Here is an 18,240-nt window from a genome sequence, read left to right as displayed (position 1 = left end):
ATAGATAAAGTGGACATCAAAGACGACGAACCGAACTTGTACTATTTGAAAGATAAATAAATTTGATAAATAAAGCTTTACAAAGGCTTTTTGTCAGGCTTTATCTCGTACCGCTATTCTATATACTAGTCAGTATGTACAGTAGATACTACGCGCATTGCTGACACCGCATTTCAAGCTCATACATAAATGCAGTCAGTCAGTACTATGAATGAAAGTAAGAACATCACAAGTGTGCGATAAGCGGAATAAAAAAGCCTGTCAATAGAATATCCTTTGAGGTTAATCTACCTTCCTTGTATATCTGAAAGTCAGGATTGACACCCAACACATGTGGTGCGCTACCTGAAACATGCATAGACCATCAGATGTCTTTGGTGTTATGTTTTAAAACCAAAAAAAGTTCTTGCATGAGATGGCTGTCGTCAACACTTATCTCAGTTCTATTAATTGGTATTTATTTACATTTATAGTTTACGACCCTACTCTTTTTACACACATACGGTTATTACCCATACTGGCTAGGATAAAAAGGTGATTATTTTTGTGATAATTGTACGTGTTCTTTTCAGTGATTCTCAACCTTGATTGGTCACCTAAGCAGAGACGAAATTTGATTGGTTGACGGAACTACTTTTCATGATCCAAGTTCATTGACCGTTTCATTGATAATTAGAACGTGCTGTACTCACACATTCCGAGATTTAAAAAAGAAAACATAAAGGTTAAAGAATACGAATACTCTTTTTTATAACATTGTCATTTTGCAATACAGTTGCGTTATAAATAGTAGTCTTTATAAAATAAACCTTAATAACCCCAAAACAATCGTTTGCATTGTTTGTAAACAAACATGGCCGCCATTAGTCTAACCCCGATCAAGGTCAATGACCTGCCACCATGACGTCAGTCTTTAAATTTGTCGCATGCCGTAAATCTTTATTCTGTAAATACACTATTCTCAGGTCCATTTTATGGTGGTGTATACCACTTCAACATCCCGAATGACTCCTCAGTGAGTCGGCCATCTGCTCTAAAGAGGTGTATTCTTCCCATTGACGCGGATTCCGATTAGAGTTATCCTTCTTGGACCTGCTGTACTCTACTGGGACCAACGACGTGACTCTAACACGCTTTCGACAGAACCTAATGTTGCTTACTCTTCAAACTTGTTGGGTTTCTTGACAGAAAACTTGTTCTATATGTATTCGTGGGATGGTTGTCTTTTAGATTTCCCAACTTTTTACCGCTGACTGTCCCAAAAATTGACAGGTTTTTGCCAAAGTGTTTCAACACTACATCGTCGCCCGTCACTAGACACACGCCAGTCGTGAATGAACGATGTTACAGACAGCTGACTTGATCAAATAACGTTTTGGCACCATGAACATTATTTGAACTCGGGCAAATTTCCCGTAATCACTCGTACCTCGTTGGTCATTCTCTAAATAAGTTCTCTCAACGTAGAATTGATCACCCTTACCAAGCAATCTACCAGCTCCTTGTCACCCAGCCCAAACCTCATTGAATATACATGGCATCGTACTTTCAAAGTGACGTCTTCACATCCTCGGAACTACAGGATCTAATACACCTTTCGGAAGGATTTGTTAGGAACATTGAAAGGGTTCTGTCGAGTTTGAGAAAGTTTAACTGGGTTTAATATTTTGACGAAGTAGCAAGAAGTAGCCTTGAAATAATAATCAAAGTGAGTATTAACTTCATGGCATCGTATTACAGCCTCTAAATCTACTTACCAAAAACTTACCTGGCCTGATATCTTTCATAAAGAACATGCAATAACTACCGCCATTGTGTATGGAAGGCGCCTCGTGGTATAAACAGACAAATTTGAATGGTCTTCATTTCGATATTAAATAACTAAAATGAACGGCATAGTTTTCTTCTCATTTCAACCTTATATCTATCCTTAAAAGACATTTAACATCATCATGTATTTATACAAGAGGAATATATCAACTATCAACTTCAATATATTATAGGTCTTCAGGCAAAAGAGTGGGCAGGCATGACCCAGTCGTCTGTGCGGAGTTGCGTATATATATGATTCGATGACGTTCTTATTAATCAGTTACAGTTTACGGGATAGTTAGACTGTGGTATTATGAGATAATGCTTCACTACTTGAGCGAAGAAAGACATGCCAGTGCAATTATGAGCAGTGTTTAATTTTCCACGTTCCTGAAAGAAATGGGATCTTACAGTTTTATATTTTGGACTTGCGTGTTGTTCTACATGCGATGTTTACACATTTCCCCAGGTAAGCCGATCTGTATTGCTCTAAGTATCCCCCCAACAATGACGGCTTTCGAATCTATTGCATAAAACTTAATTCACATTCTTTTAATCAACAACGCTATCCATCATCCGCCATTGGCTTCAACAGGAGATGTCATTTATGTTATGATCTCTCCCCATATATATGACTGCAATTAATTTGCACGACAATTTTACTTCTGGGGACAATCAGTCTCGAATACCCGCGGAAAATGATTTCATGGGGAGCAAAGTAGGTGTTTTTCTTGCTTTCCCACAGCAGTACTCATGAGATGCGAGACGCCTGCATATACACGAGACAATGAAGGGACGGACCACATATTTATACACATAGATACCCCATTTACTAACTTTGTTCAAACTGAAAATGACGTGGTACTTTTGAATAACATCTGATGTGTACAAGTGCTGAGCTGTTTACAGATGAAGTCAGTTATCTAGACTCAGCTTAAACATACATTTCGTATCATAACTGATCGATGCCACATTGAGCTAATGATGAAACATGGTGACTTCATATCGCAAAGGAAACATCGACCCAACGCCAGTGAATGACCACTGGCAGGGTTTTTTTCTAAAGTCAGGAAGATCAATTCCTCGTAAATGTGGCAGTTAGCAACCTCAAAAAGGATTCTCTCGAAATTGTTGTCAAAATCAATACCTGATATAATTCAACGCATTTGGACAAACGGAAAGCGTTCACGCGACTGATGCTCAGGTACAGGTGTCACTACGAGGATAGTTGCCATTAGACAACAGTGATTAACACTTGTAGGAATGAAAGAACATTCGCATATGAACAGGGTTACGTCAAGAAATTGTTAAACCGTTAAGTGGCTAATATGTGTAGGATAAAGCACTCCTCCTCGGTTATGGTTGGGAAAGTAAGACCCGAGACCGGAGGGTGGGGAGAAGTAAGACCTAGAGCGCGTAGCGCTCGAGGTCTTACTTCTCTCAACCCGATGGTCGAGGGCTTACTTTCGCAACCATAACCGAGGAGGAGTGCTTTATTATACATATAAACCGTCAATGGTGGATAACTAGATGATCATGTAATGAAGCTACATAACAGTAACTGAAGCGCTGGTAAAATCAATTGAATGACAGTAGGCTTAACTATAAATAGATAAGTCAACCCTCGTTCTCAGTCAGCCTGGTGGCTGTGAGGTACAGTGTCCGTTTATGAATCTGAAATATACAGTTCCAATCCTCCTAGGGAAAACATTTGCACACTTAAGTTGATCTTTGACGATATTTTTCAATTGATTTCAAAACACTCACATATAAATTGAATGTTGATGTTAATATAGAATTAGGAAAAAGTAAAACCTGGGAAGAGGTCTTACTTTCAAAAGTAAAACCGGGAAATAGGTCCTACTCATAAAAACTAAAACCTGAGAGCAAACAAAAACCAGAAGTGCGGTTATTCCGGGAAAAGAAGCCATGTCTAATATATAGTGAGAAGCACCCTTCAGGTTTATATACTACTCAAAAGCATTATGCTACGTTGTTAAACCTGCTGTATGCAGTAGTTATGTGAGTGAGTGAGTTTAGTTTTACGCCACACTCAGCAATATTCCAGCTATATGGCGGCGGTCTGTAAATAATCGAGTCTGGACCAGACAACCCAGTGATCAACAGCATGAGCATCGATCTGCGCAATTGGGAACCGATGACATTTGTCAACCAAGTCAGCGAAACTGACCACCCGATCCCATTAGTCGCCTCTTACGACAAGATAGTCGCCTTTTTATGGCAAGCACATGGGTTGCTGAAGACCTATTCTACCCCGGATCTTCACGGGTCAGTAGTTATGTGCCCGAGTCAGTTAGTGGACAAGTCTGTACACCCCGTTTAGTCGCTACTGCATAGGGTAGGTAAACCATCCCTGAGTTACAGGTCGACATTGTTTAAGTACGACCGTCAAACCGACCTTCGTCACAAGATAATGCATCAACTGATAATCTGGCCTATTCTGTTATGTCGCAATATGTGAAATATTTCATGAACTATGAACCTCCTGTTTGCTGGATTGGTGATAAAACTACACTTGCAGTTACACACTTGATGCCAATAATAAACTATGATTACACTAAACGCCAAAAGAAACGTTAGTAACATTTTTCTATTTTCTGTTTACACATAGCAATATCAGTCGCCAAAACGCAGCAACATTCAAGCAGTATTTGCATCCATTTCACATGTAGAATGATTGTATAGGGTATGAAGTGAGCCTAGAATACATGATCTGATACACAAGTACGAGAAATATGCCACGATTAACAGCTGAAGAGAGAGAAAGAGCCATTGGGATGGTGCAGATTGGGTCGACATACAATGCTGTTGCCAACGTCATTGTTTATAGGTAAAAATATACCGACATGGTGAATTTGATTTCTCTGTCATAGTTTTGACGCCACTTCTGACACCGTGCTCAGGACACCAAACTCAGGACTAATGAAAGCCTTATTCGCGTACGCAGACCATATCACCATACTGGTGTTTTATCTGAAACGTACAGTGAAAAGGATATGTCAAGGTGCAGGAAACGGTAGCTGCTGTGTGCACCTATGTGAGGGTAATTTGACGTACACAACACATTAATTACAAAACTACAGGGTATTAGTTGTCTTACTGGTCGGTCCTCTGGGGAAGCCTGGTGGTCAAAGTGTTCGGTCGTCACATTGAAGGCCCGGGTTCGATTTCCCACATGGGTTCAATGTGTAAAGCCCATTTCTGGTGTCCCTCCTGGTATTTCTGGTACCATACGTACAGTGAACAAAAGCGGTAAAGAATCATGAATGTTTTCGGGGGATTTTTTATATGATTTTATTATTTGTTTTCATTTTTTTAATTAGTCCATTTATATTGCTCTAAATCCACACCGACAGCAAGCTCAAAGCAGGGAAAATTCATTATTATCACGAATAAAACAAGCTACCTCTGAGGCGCTACGAGGTTATAATCACATGACCATCACCCATTTTTGTGCTGGGTGTTCAGAGGCACTTTTGAACAAACTCACTAGTAAGTTAAATAGTAACCATTATCTACCCGTTGAGACTGGCCGGTGGACAAATACAGCTAGATATGATCGTTTATGTAAATTATGTAACTCACCCGCTGTTGGTGATAAGTTTTTCAGGTGCCAAGCTCTTCACCAACAGCGGGAGCTGTATATACCTCAGAATGTCAATACCTGGCCCAACCTATGTACACTTAAAGGATTACCTTGTTCAAACAAGCTAAACATGCTAAAGACTGGTCAAAATTTGTTGAATGTATCCATAGAAGTTTAGATATAAATACATGTAGTTTACTGTTTGTATCATTCTCTAAAGGCATCCTTTGTATATATGAATATATATCTATATTGTATTGTACTTTATCCTGCCTCAATTACATCTCTCCAATGCCATCGTTGTTTATATATGTGTACAAGTTGTTTTCCACTTTACTCATGTAGAACCGTTGGAGGAAGCCGAAAAAAAATGAACCTTCGTAACCTTACGTGTATCACATGGGCTTCGTTGTGGGGCAGGACTGAAGTTCTAGAAACTCTCAGAATTCAAGCTGCTAAACACGGTCATCCATCCCTGGACTCTCCGTGCTCGACGTTGCTTAACTTCAACTGATCTGTGACCTAGACTCTAAGCACAAGACCATATGCCCCACTAAACATGTATTTAAGTGAATATTTCAACAAATCATATTATGTGGTGCGCAAACGACAAACGACTTGATGGTGTTTTAACAAAAAAGTTTATTGAATAATAGCAAAGCTGATTCCAAACTATGTCCAGAATTCCGTTCAGAAAATGAGTGAGTGAGTTTAGTTTTACGCCGCACTCAGCAGTATTCCAACTATATGGCGGCGGTCTGTAAATAATCGAGTCTGGACCAGACAATCCAGTGATCAACAGCATGAACATCGATCTGAGCAATTGGGAACCGATGACACATGTCAACCAAATCAGCGAGCCTGACCACCCGATCCCGTTAGTTGCCTCTTACGACAGGCAAGGCTCATTCTAACCCGGACCTTCATGGGTCGTGCAGAAATGTATCTCTTAATAGTCATAAACTGAAAGGACCGCATAAGACGTCCTCTTTGACACTCTTCAGTTATCTGGATCTGTCACACTGAGACAAATGACGTGTGCTAGGTGCACTCAAGCTCAGAGGAGTGCCCAGTCATCACAACAACACAATTCCCAGTCATATTCCTGATCGCTAATTTCTATTTGTTCGGACATGTCAAGTTGAACAATGATGATAATATTGTTGGTCATGAACCAGGTCATCGAATGTCTGTATGATATTGCCCTATGTTCAAGAAATTGCTTGTTTGGTTGAATCAACTGTAACACGGACAACGTATATGCTTAGTGGTTTTTTTTCTCAAAGGTATAAAGACTTACATTAACATCCATATATACATACATAGTAATCGCATGAAATATCGAAACATTCATCTGTTATCACTTTAGTCAGAAACACAACTCGTGACAGTGATTTAAATATTTATCTCTTATCGGTCGCCTCTGGTTGGTTGCCACAAAATCCACCAGCATTATATAAGTTTACCCACATTCACACTCGTTAAGACGCCACATCGTCAGTCACTCCTCACCATGAACAAGTGGATCATTTCAGCGTTTCTTGTAGCAGGTAAGGTATATTATAATACACAACTTTAGGCAGGGAGTGCAACTTTGCTCGTATTCGCACAGAAAGATATGGTGGACTTTGACTCGTATTCTGGCGTATTTATGTCCCAAGAGGTTGCTTTTTATGAACCTTATCCTGTCGCGAGATCGTCAAGATTTTATTCTAGACACTCTTTTTACACACTTTTATAGACTTGTAGAGTTACTGTGCGTGTATCATATTAATTATTCACCAGTTCGATTTATTATCACACAACAAACGGTATCAAAACATTACTAGGTTCAATAATCCCTGAAACACTGCAAACGCCCATGACAAGGTCCGATGGTAACCATATGAAAAATTGTGCCACCATTTTATCTTTGCTTTTTCTTGTGTCTGGACCACCATCACACATGGGTATATGCGTTGAAAGCATTAATATGCATCAATCAGATCTGGTTAAAGACATCAACACATACAGGTCAAATTATATAAAATTTGATACATGCAATTATGCAAACTCCCAAACTGTGTTCCGTTACAAAACGATGTATCATGTGTCCTTTTTAATGTATCGTTAGAAATTTTGTATAAACCGGATAAATTTACTTTTAAAATCAACCCGCTATCAACAAAATGCCTATACACTGAATTCCGCTTCTCCCGATACAAGGATACCTCGTATTCCTTACGACCTTAATCTACATCATTCAAATACATTATTTTTTTTAAAAAAAGGTTAAAACATACAACATTACAAATAACAAAAGCTTAACATTAATCATAATTTGTATAGTAGGCAATAGGATCACATGATTACGATCACTCAGCTTATTATACTGGACGAAAGCACTGTCCTTATGCTGTTGTTACCTTGCTAGTTACATACCCAACTGATAGCAAGGCAATACTGGCGGGACAGAGTATCCCGACTCCGAGTCTCCACACACCGGCCCTCATCTGAATACAAGAACAAGTGTTAAGTTTTATTCATAATGATAATTTACTTAAAAAGAAGTAATGCACCATTGATTGACCTAAAACACATAGCATGTTGCATTCTGATTTGGTGGGCACTATATGCAATTATTATTCTTTAGGATTGTTTAAATGGGCATGAATAATTGATATTGATTTCAGAAGCATTTACATGTATCTTTATCTAATCTATGATGAAACTAGGATTCGGTATGGGCGTCGCTCAGCAATCGCAAGTGCACAAGCTGTGGCCCTAAACTCTCTGATAACACTTTTGTTGCGTGACGTCAGAGAGCCAATTGTGCAAGAGGATAAGGATTGCATTTATTGCTGTAACTTTCTACTATATTTATCCTTGCAAGTTATATGAATGTGTATCCATATTTTGTACACGTACACACGTAAACGTAGACGGCGTTATCGACACTGCATTGTAAAATTAAACTTTCAAGTATCAGATATTACTATCCTTATTCAATGTGACTATTACTATTTCACCACAGGTTGTGGTTTTGCTGCAACTGAAACAACGAACCTTGTTGCAAACAGCTCCTAACAAACTTCATTCTTTCACACAGCAGTATGTGTCGGCTATTCGAGCGCTGCTTGTTCAGTGGATGACTTGTCCGTCGTCACTACCTGTTCAACTAACTTTGCAACCGCCTTCACTGCAGCCGGCCAGGATAAGAGTAAAGTCTGTGCGTAAGTGATATCTTTACTTCATCACCACCTTCTCTGAGACCCGTGAAGATCCGCTTTAGAGTGTGTCTTCAGAACCCATGCGAAAACAAACGGGTGGTCAGCTCGCTGACTTGTATGTCATGGTATCCCGATTGCGTAGATCGATTTCTATGCTATTGATGACTGGATTGTCTGGTCCGTACTTGATAATTTACAGACCACCGCCATATAGATAGAATAAACAAACACACCAAAGCTTCTCTGACATATTGTGCTGTGTACGAGGCAGTATAAATGCATACATTACATTAATTAAATTGCATGTTCATTTACAAGGTGAATTAGCAGAGAACCAAGGCATATTCACTCGATGGCATTTCAAAACCTAAACTCAATAGTGTTTTAATGAGGTGACATGCTTCGAGGTACTTCACATCTCCAATCAAATACAAGCGTGTTCTTAATGCATGCCTCATATAGTACACAGTTTAGAATGTAACGACCCGTGAAGATCCGGGTTAGAATGTTGATCTCCAGTATCCAATGCTTGCCGTAAGAGGCGACTAACGGGATCGGGTGGTCAGGCTCGCTGACTTGGTTGACACATGTCATCGGTTCCCAATTGCGTAGATCGATGCTCATGCTGTTGATCACTGGATTGTCTGGTCCAGACTCGATCATTTACAGACCGCCATATAGCTGGAATATTGCTGAGTACGGCGTAAAACTAAACTGACTTACTCACTTAGAATGTGACATATTGAGTCCCAATCAAGTCATGACATGCTACGACAATGCTCGTATAATGATGCTTCAGCATCTGTTAGCCGCCAAATTACTGCCCACTACAACATATGAGCCACGAAGTTCAACTTCCATTGATGTTTCTATTTGACGATACCTGTGTTCCACCTTTCAGTGCGTTCGAGGCTTTCATCACCTGCATCAACAAAGTGAGCAGCGGTTGTAAGAGTGACCCATCGTTCAGTCAGGCAATCGACGCGATAAAGAGTCAAGTGGGAAGTTTCGGATGTACATGTAGGTTCCTAACTTTGTCACACACACACGCACACACACATAGTTTATGACATCAATAAACGTGATGAAAACAGAACATCAATCTATTACAAAGAGAACAGGATGCCGTTGTACAAAGCGATCCTAGCGCTAAGGTGACCGTATATCCCATACCATGACATAGACTTAAGGTAGTCCTAGCGCTAAGGTTCTTTTGTACAACGGTTCTCTGGACAATACCTCGCAATGAAGATGTAATGTTGTTAGCTCTGATGCCTTACTGAATAGAAAACAAATTACTATTTCATGAATATCCGTTTCTGTTAAATAAAAGAATTGCCTGGACATATTAAGCAGAATTACACTAGGGAATGCCGAACTATATTAAATAAGATTGCATTACAGAATATCAAGTTTATGTCGAATTGTAATCCATTGCGTTACAAAGTTGAAAATTTAAATGCAGTGTTGAGTATTGCAATGCGGAATCTGCAACATAAAATGCAACTGACAAGCGTAATAGAACCAGGTGTTTCATCATAAAACTATTCATTCCCATCTTGATAACCCTCTTAAATGTTGAGAAATATCTCTGAATGTCCACGTAACGCCCTAATAACCTTTCCTGGACTAGGAGACCCGTGAAGATCCGGATTAGAATTGATCTTCAGTATCCCATGCTTGTCGTAAGAGGCAAGTAACGGGATCGGCTGGTCAGGTTCACACATGTCATCGGTTCCCAACTGCGCAGATCGATGCTCATACTGTTGATTATTGGATTGTCTGGTCCAAACTCGATTTTTTACAGACCGCCGCCATATAGCTGGAATATTGCTGAGTGCGGCGTAAAACAAAACTCACTCACTCACTAATGGAGTAGGAGTCCTCCACCTGTTACAGCCTACCTTGTAAACATACCTGCCCAACTGATGGACTTCTATTGTGTTTCAGCCTCAGCATCTGGAGTACACATGTCGGTTGTTGCAACAATCATCGCTCTTATCGCCGCCTATGTGTTCATGAAATAGACAGATTTAAATAAACATTGAACATAATCATACACAGGTCGGAATAATCATTGAACATAATCATTCATTTGTTTCATCAAGCAAATGTTGAAATGTATACTTTAAGAACTGTTATTTACATGATCAAATAAACATCAAATTATTTACATATCAAAATCGTGTTGATAGTTATTGTGACGGTCATCTCGATGTGTATCTGCACTGACAGCATTGAGATTGTACACATGTTTCAGTGTAACTGATCTTCGCATCCATTATAATATAGTAATTTGCAGTTCTGATGTCTTGCTCATGTTCCTTGGAAGGGTGCATCTCAAATTATGGTTTCGAAACACTGAATATCTCCGAAAAGGATTTCCTTTGCTGCAAAATGTAAGATCCCCAATTGTGGTTGGATCACTGACAGTTGAAGGTGGCATCGGGTGTTCGCCCTACCCGTTGCACACCTCATTCATACAAATTACATACAATATTGTGTTTGGGTGTTTTAGGATGGCTGCCTCTAAACCAGCCAAACAATCAAGCATCTCTAGATCAGAATGATATGATAATTTTGAATAACGTCTGCCGTGTACTAGTTCACAAAGACTTTCTTTCACTTATAAGTACAGAAGGAGGTTCGTTTTACAACAATGGCGGTGGGGTAGCCTATTTGTTTAAAGCGTTCTCTCGTCACGGGTTCGATTTCCCACATGGGTACAATGTGTGAAGCCCATTTCTGGTGTCCCCGCCGTGATACTGCTTGATTATTGCTAAAAGCGGCGTCATACTAAACTGTCACACTCATAATAAACTATGATAACCTACCAACTTCGATATCGGTATGCAACGTCCAGGGCAAGACTTACATATATAGCATAGTTCAGGCTCCCAACATTGCCACTCTTAATAGAGCCTGGTTACAGGTTGTTTAGGATTCAATGTAACCCTGTGAAGAGAGCTGCATGTTTTTGTCGATACATGTATTTGAACCTGGTTACACATTCTTTAGGAATGAGTTTATTTTTACGCCGCATTCTGCAATAGTCCAGCTATATGGCAGCGGTTTATAAACAATCGAGTCTGGACAAGACAATCCAAGTGATCAACAGCATGAGCATCGATCTACGCAGTTGGGATACGATGGCATGTCACAGTGTCAACCATGTCAGCGAGCCTGACCACTCGATCCAGTCAATAGCCTCTTCCGACAAGCACTGGGTTACTGACATCAATTCTAACCCGGATCTTCACGTTTCTCGAATTCTTTAGGATTCAATTTACCCCTGTATACAGTTCTGCATGTTCACACAAGTCTATATGATTATCTGGACTTCATGGTCATCCTGCGAGATAGGCCAACTTTCTGATCCCCACTCAGCAAAACAAGTACAATCTGTAACGACTTACTTGTGTACACAAACGTTATCATGGTAATGATGGGTGAATTCGTAGATCATACAATTGGGAACTCTCACATAAAGGGGAAACTATTTGGATGCACTTAGCAAAACTAATGGACATAAGATATTAATAACACATTAATTTTATTATGAGAATGTACAAGACGTATTTTGATCACTATGACAGTCACGAAACTCATGTTCACATTATAAATAATGAATACTTGAGTTTTGTTTCATAACATTGGGGTTGAAATATAAGTGTAAGTTTAGATTCGAACCCCAATGTCTCGAACTCGGTTGAGACGAATTCTCGGTTGTATCGAACTCATCTCTCGGTCCCATCCGATTTCCTTATATTTTTCATTATTTTACCCTGATGTATCGAACTAGATGTGTCGAATTCCCGGTTGTGTCGAACTCAAAATCCCTAATAAGTACAAATTCACCCTCTTGTCTCGAACTGTCGAATTTTTTTTGGGGGGGTTCTTGCAAGTGAATCAGCACTGCAGTAAACGCTTATTGCAAAAATATTTGTTTGAAAACATTCGGGTTGAAATAAAAGTATAAATATATATGTAAGTAAGTAAGTAAGTGTTTGCTGCAAGTGCGTATATAGTTATCAGCTTGGTCCTTAGCTAGGCTTCATATTGGTAGCTTGGTTGTCACAAAGATTTGGATGTCCGTACATACATGTGGTTTAGCCACATATACTAAACAGGAAAGTAAGGGGTGAATATTTTTGGGATATTGTTTGCTCAGTCTTCACATCCCTAAACGTGACTCATGATCTTTGACATATGTAGACATATGCATAGGTTAGTGAAGATTTGCAACGGGACATCGAAAATCTATCCTGTGAATGTCCGGGTATTTGAATGAATTTGGCAATTCGATGACCAGGTACCACGATATGGAGGAAAGCAAAAAAAAATTAATAAATTTCTTTAAATCTTCAGTCTGAGTGACGAGTCAATGACACGGTCTCCAGTCAAGGACAGAAGCGGACGGACTGTGCGGATAGTCGGGGTGTTGCCAAGGCCGTCTCCTCACCAACGACTACGTCGACGATGAAGAATCGCCGTCCTACTTCTGCATGTGTGTGTAAGTGACAGAGCGGGTCTCCGCACCGGGAACATTGGCCACTCTGTCCAGGTGTGCGTTCTGTCACGTGTTTACAATCAACTTGTACCATTTCGACCAGTATTCCACAAACATGATAAACATGGCTGCTGTCGTCATTAACTCTTCCCGCAAACATTTTTCTTCCGTTGTTAACCATCCTGAACTATCTTCCAAGAGCTCCCCAACGAACGCTCTTGGTCAATACTATTGTTCGGACACCGTTTGTTACAAATAGCACCTGTGCAGGCGTGCGTGAATGTATATATGAATATGTACATTTTATGTAAATAACAATATAATCTGAACAACTAATCTCTGCTCTGCTCAGTGTATCTCCATTTATTTGTACAGGCTTGCTGACCTAGTTGACGATGTAGATCGATGCTCTTGCTGTTGATCACTGGATTCTGTGGTCCGTACATGATTATTTACAGACCGTCGCCATACAGCTGGAATATTGCTGAGTGCGGTGTAAAACTAAACTCACTCACTATGAAGCGTAATATTAAATTACACTGATGTCGACATAAATTTATATATACATGTAGATCCCACTTAATTAGACCCGTGAATATCCTGGATAGAATTGATCTTCCGTAACCTTGTCGTAAGAAGCGACTAACGGGATCGGATGGTCAGGTTCGCTGAGTTGGTTGACACAAGTCATCGTATCCCAATTGCGTAGATCGATGCTCATGATGTTGATCCATGACCCGATTATTTACAAACCGCCGCCATATAGCTGGACTATTGATGAGTGAGGCGATAAACAACCAACCAACCTACTTATTCAGTGAAATGATGTACATATTTATCTCTTATCTCTTTACGTTAGAAACGCGACTCTTGATAATTATTTCAATTCATATCTCTTATCGGACATATGATGGTTGCTGCGAAACCTAGTAGGACGATAAAAGCTTATACACTTATACACGAGTAAAGGCATATAGTCACTTGACCCTCATCATGAACAAGTGGATCATTTCAGCGTTTGTTGTTGCAGGTAGGATTTAAAATAATACACAGCTTTGAGCAAGGACAACTGGCGTTGCCTGCATCCGTAAGGCAGGTTGTGTTGCATTTTGGCAGATATTGTAGATGCATTATTTGTCAAGAACGGTTTCTCTTGATGTGCACTATTCAGTACCTGTTAGTTTGAATTTATATTTCTTCATCACGGAACCCCCGAAACAACGAGAAGACTTCGTTCAAACAAACGTCTTTATTAATATCGTTGGACCTGCTACGTCGAAATACTTGTTTCTCCAAATGCCACTGCTGGCATCTTTATCAGAATGTGAACACGCGTTAATGATATACAGACACTTTTTACATATGCCACAGTTTAATACATTGGGTGGATTTGAATAAATATATGATGTTTATTATTATATAAATGTTGTTATTTACTAATGTTGGTTTGACTGTTCTTATCCACTTGCTTGCTACAATTCACTGAAAAAAGACGTAACAATAGTGTACGTTGCCTGCGAAAAAATATACATTTGTATTGTATTTTCTATAGCTGGAATATTGCTGAGTGGGGCGTAAAACTAAACTCACGCACTCTATTTTAATAAATACATTACGAACGATATCAAATCAGGAATATAAACATAAAGCGATACAAGTAAAGAAGGTTTGATATTGATCACCGTTTGTTTAATAATATACTCTCCCAAAAAGAAACGCAAATAGGAATTTCAACTGTATATTCATGTTTATTTTGAAACATCTTGTAGGCTTTATAAGTCGAAGAAATATAGCGAAATTGCACACTGGGAATGCAGATTTATCCGTCTTTGGCTCCAACTCGAGGAAAGTCAGTCTGAGTGCCACATGGAGACGTGTGGTGGCGCTGAAGTCAATATCTCGTGTGACCACCGTGGGCATCCAGAACTGCACGGCATCGCCTCGGCATCGAACGAATAAGTCTCAGAATCCCGTGTTGCCCAATCGCAGCCCACTCTGCCTGTAGTGCCTGTGCGAGTAGCTGAAGTGTCTGGGGCTGAGGGTTACGGCGTCGCGGCCGCCTGTCCAGGGCATCCCACAGATGTTCGATCGGGTTTAAGTCCTGTGATCTTGAGGGCCAGGGGAGCACATTGATGTTGTGGTTCTATAGGAAGTCTCTAGTGTGACGTGCTGTGTGGGGCCTGGCATTGTCCTGTTGAAACGCATTCTTCCATCACGTCGTTCCAATAGAAATCGTGATTCATCACTGAACCAGATTCTACGCCAATTCGGTAGGTTCCAGGCCTGAACGTTGGTGCACCATTGAACTCGATGTCGACGATGTTGTTGTCGAAGCACAGGGCCAAAATTAGGTCTTCTGGCACGTAAACCAGCTTCTCTCAACCTGTTCCTGACGGTCTGTGCAGAAAGCCTCCTCAATCCGGGTATTTGTCGAGCGGTACTGGTCGCCGTAGCTGTTCGATGACGCAGGTGATGTACCCGGATGTAGCGATCCTGCGCCGCAGTGGTCGCTCGAGGTCGCCCACTACTGCATTCTGCCGGCGATATCTCTCCCAGAGCCGTGAAATGGTGCTTTGGTGAACATACATGCTTCGGGCAACTGCAGTTTGAGACTGACCAGCTTCAAGCAAATCAATGGCGATATGACGGTTGGCTCACTTAGACGTGGAATTTTGCGTTCGTCAACAATATTCCAAATACAGTGAATAATCGACAGACAGCGATCAACCTTTTATACCCATCATTGAGACTATCTGATCCCCAACTTTCACGTGCATTACATGTGAATTGCTTATTCTGTGACACTACACGCCGAAATTGAAAATCATGCAGTTAAATACGGGTATTTAACGGATGGTGCTTTTTTGTTGTGATGTTTCAAAACATAAACACCATAGGACTCATAAACAGAGCAAAACCTTTAGTAAAATGAATCACGTTTTAATTCATTGCTACATGAAATTGCTATTTTCATGATGCGTTTCTTTTTGGGGGAGAGTATACTTACTATCACAACACATATTCGCAACTCAATATATCGATACAGACTTAGCCTATTGTCCTGGCGATAACACCATCCTCACACTATCGACATTTCATGCTAGCATCTAGAGTACATCAGTCCAACATGAAGAAAATTTCAAGCATAAGTTAGATATGTGTATCAATATTAAATACGCTTAATGATCGTTTTTACTATTTCACCAGTGTAAATGGTATTGTTGCAACTGAAACAAATTACCTTGTTATGAAACACTCCTTGGTCAGGGGCGTAGGAACGGGGGGTGGGGGTGCTTGGGGGTTAGCCCTTCCCCCCCTCACTTTTTTCAAGACGAAACCATTTCTACCTTACCATAACTACAATTTCAGTTTGATTTTCAATACTTTTCATAAACTTAGCCCCCCCCACTCTGAAAACCGTTCCTACGCCCCTGTTAGTCATTTAAATGTTTCCCTTTTCAGTTTGTGTGGGATATGCGAGTGCTGATTGTTCATTGGCGGACTTGGGAGTAATTTCCGCGTGCGGAACTGCATTTGGAACCGCTTTCACTCAATCGGGCCAAAGCAAGGCTAAAGTTTGTGCGTAAGTGATGCTTGTATACTTTATCACAAGCTTCACTCAGAAATTGTTCCAAAAAGCTTAAATTACATAATTGGATTTACTTGGTAAATTATCGACAAAACCAAGACGTGTGTCATTGTAAAAGGTTGATAGAAAACGATGTTGGACATTTTAATGCAATGCCGTTCTTGCAGGCTGATCAGATCACCAATCAAATCAACCTGAAGGTGACTACAAATATATCTTAATATATGCCACATATTGTACATAGAGATGTTCGTCATTGGATACAGCTATGGAATTAGGTTCTTATGAACGTCCAACATACATACTTCTCATGTCAACAATATGATTCATCATGTGCAGCTTCCAGAGATATTTCAATGTGTTGATACCTGTATCCTCGTCTTTCAGTGCGTTCGAGACATTCATCACCTGCACCAACAAAGTGAGCAGCGGTTGTAAGAGTGACGCATCGTTCAATCAGGCAATCGACCAAATAAAGAATCAAGTGGGAACTTTCGGGTGTTCATGTAGGTTCCTGATTTTGCCACATTATGCACGTGGATAATTTAATGCAACAACACTGAGCAGGTTAAAACCATAAATTTAATCATTTGCAAGATTTAGTGACAAGGCACTGATTTCATAATCGCATTGAAGATCATTTATTTCATAAGTAAATCCAGCACTGATGCACGAACGAATTCCCAGGATATATCCAGAACCAAAACGTCAGAGAATTTCAAGGTTGCATGCAGAACTGTTACATTAGAGAATTCCAAGGCCATTTTCAGTAGTATTGCGGAAATAGACTCAAAGCGGAATTCGGTACTACTGCATTAAAGAATGTTAAGATTATGTCGTATTTTGTGCTAGTGTGTGGAGAGCTGAAATATTGGTTGTGTTGAGCATGTTGAATACTGGATCTGTAAAATCGAAAACTGCTGACTCACGTAATATTCAGGACATTGATCACATTGATTTCCATCTTGTTACCCATGTTAAATGTTGAGAAATATCTCTAAATGTCCATGTAAGGTCCCAATAACCTTTCCTGGGCTAGGAGTCCTCCACCTGTTACAGCCTACCTTGTAAACATACCTGCCCAACTGATGGACTTCCTATTGTGTTTCAGCCTCAGCACCTGGTGTACAGATGTCGGTTGTTGCAACAGTCATGTCTCTTCTCGCCGCCTATGTATTCATGAAATAGACAGATTTTAATAATCATTGAACATAATCACAGACAGATCGAAGTAATCATTGAACATAATCATTCATTTTTTTTCATTAAACAAACAATCAAATGTACACATGATGAAATAAACATCAATCGTTTATGTCAAAATCGTGTTAATAGTTCTTTAATGGTCATCTGGATTGTGAAGTCAATGTTATCGCACATTGTTTGAACACTGACAGCACTGTGATTGTCCACATGTCAAGCAAGAGTGCAAATGCTTTGAGGTTTGAATGAGGTTATCATAATAATGGTAGTTTGTGGAGTTCTGGTTTCGTGTTAAATGTGGTTTTGGAAT

At 40.0% G+C, this 18,240-nt stretch overlaps 2 protein-coding genes across 3 annotated transcripts; both read left to right on the top strand.

Annotated features, from left to right (window-relative positions):
• Positions 1-6,862: 6,862 nt before the first annotated feature.
• Positions 6,863-10,811, top strand: LOC124264672. 2 transcript variants are annotated; one of them, XM_046699429.1, is made up of 4 exons: positions 6,863-6,969; positions 8,511-8,631; positions 9,530-9,648; positions 10,579-10,811. In XM_046699429.1, the coding sequence occupies exons 1-4, from the start codon at positions 6,933-6,935 to the stop codon at positions 10,653-10,655; spliced, it is 354 nt and encodes a 117-aa protein (XP_046555385.1). In that variant the 5' UTR covers positions 6,863-6,932; the 3' UTR covers positions 10,656-10,811. The 2 variants fall into 2 exon arrangements, with proteins under 2 accessions (XP_046555385.1, XP_046555384.1); XM_046699428.1 differs by having other exon boundaries at positions 8,508-8,631.
• Positions 10,812-14,086: 3,275 nt separating this feature from the next.
• Positions 14,087-17,992, top strand: LOC124264673. Its single transcript, XM_046699430.1, has 4 exons — positions 14,087-14,168; positions 16,601-16,721; positions 17,115-17,233; positions 17,839-17,992. The coding sequence occupies exons 1-4, from the start codon at positions 14,132-14,134 to the stop codon at positions 17,913-17,915; spliced, it is 354 nt and encodes a 117-aa protein (XP_046555386.1). The 5' UTR covers positions 14,087-14,131; the 3' UTR covers positions 17,916-17,992.
• Positions 17,993-18,240: the final 248 nt, after the last annotated feature.

This window comes from Haliotis rubra, unplaced genomic scaffold (assembly GCF_003918875.1).
Source record: "Haliotis rubra isolate DU_JTF1 unplaced genomic scaffold, ASM391887v1 Scf936, whole genome shotgun sequence".
NCBI classification, from domain to species: domain Eukaryota; kingdom Metazoa; phylum Mollusca; class Gastropoda; order Lepetellida; family Haliotidae; genus Haliotis; species Haliotis rubra.
The sequence above is the reverse complement of the archived record's forward strand: the minus strand, read 5'-3'. Positions and strand labels throughout refer to the sequence as shown.

Coding starts and splice junctions, on each gene's coding strand:
- LOC124264673 (XM_046699430.1), top strand. CDS start 14,132: ATGAACAAGTGGATCATTTCAGCGTTTGTTGTTGCAG. Junction 14,169..16,600: donor TTCAGCGTTTGTTGTTGCAG/GTAGGATTTAAA, acceptor TTCCCTTTTCAG/TTTGTGTGGGATATGCGAGT. Junction 17,234..17,838: donor GGGAACTTTCGGGTGTTCAT/GTAGGTTCCTGA, acceptor ATTGTGTTTCAG/CCTCAGCACCTGGTGTACAG.
- LOC124264672 (XM_046699428.1), top strand. CDS start 6,933: ATGAACAAGTGGATCATTTCAGCGTTTCTTGTAGCAG. Junction 6,970..8,507: donor TTCAGCGTTTCTTGTAGCAG/GTAAGGTATATT, acceptor TCTTTCACACAG/CAGTATGTGTCGGCTATTCG. Junction 8,632..9,529: donor GATAAGAGTAAAGTCTGTGC/GTAAGTGATATC, acceptor TCCACCTTTCAG/TGCGTTCGAGGCTTTCATCA.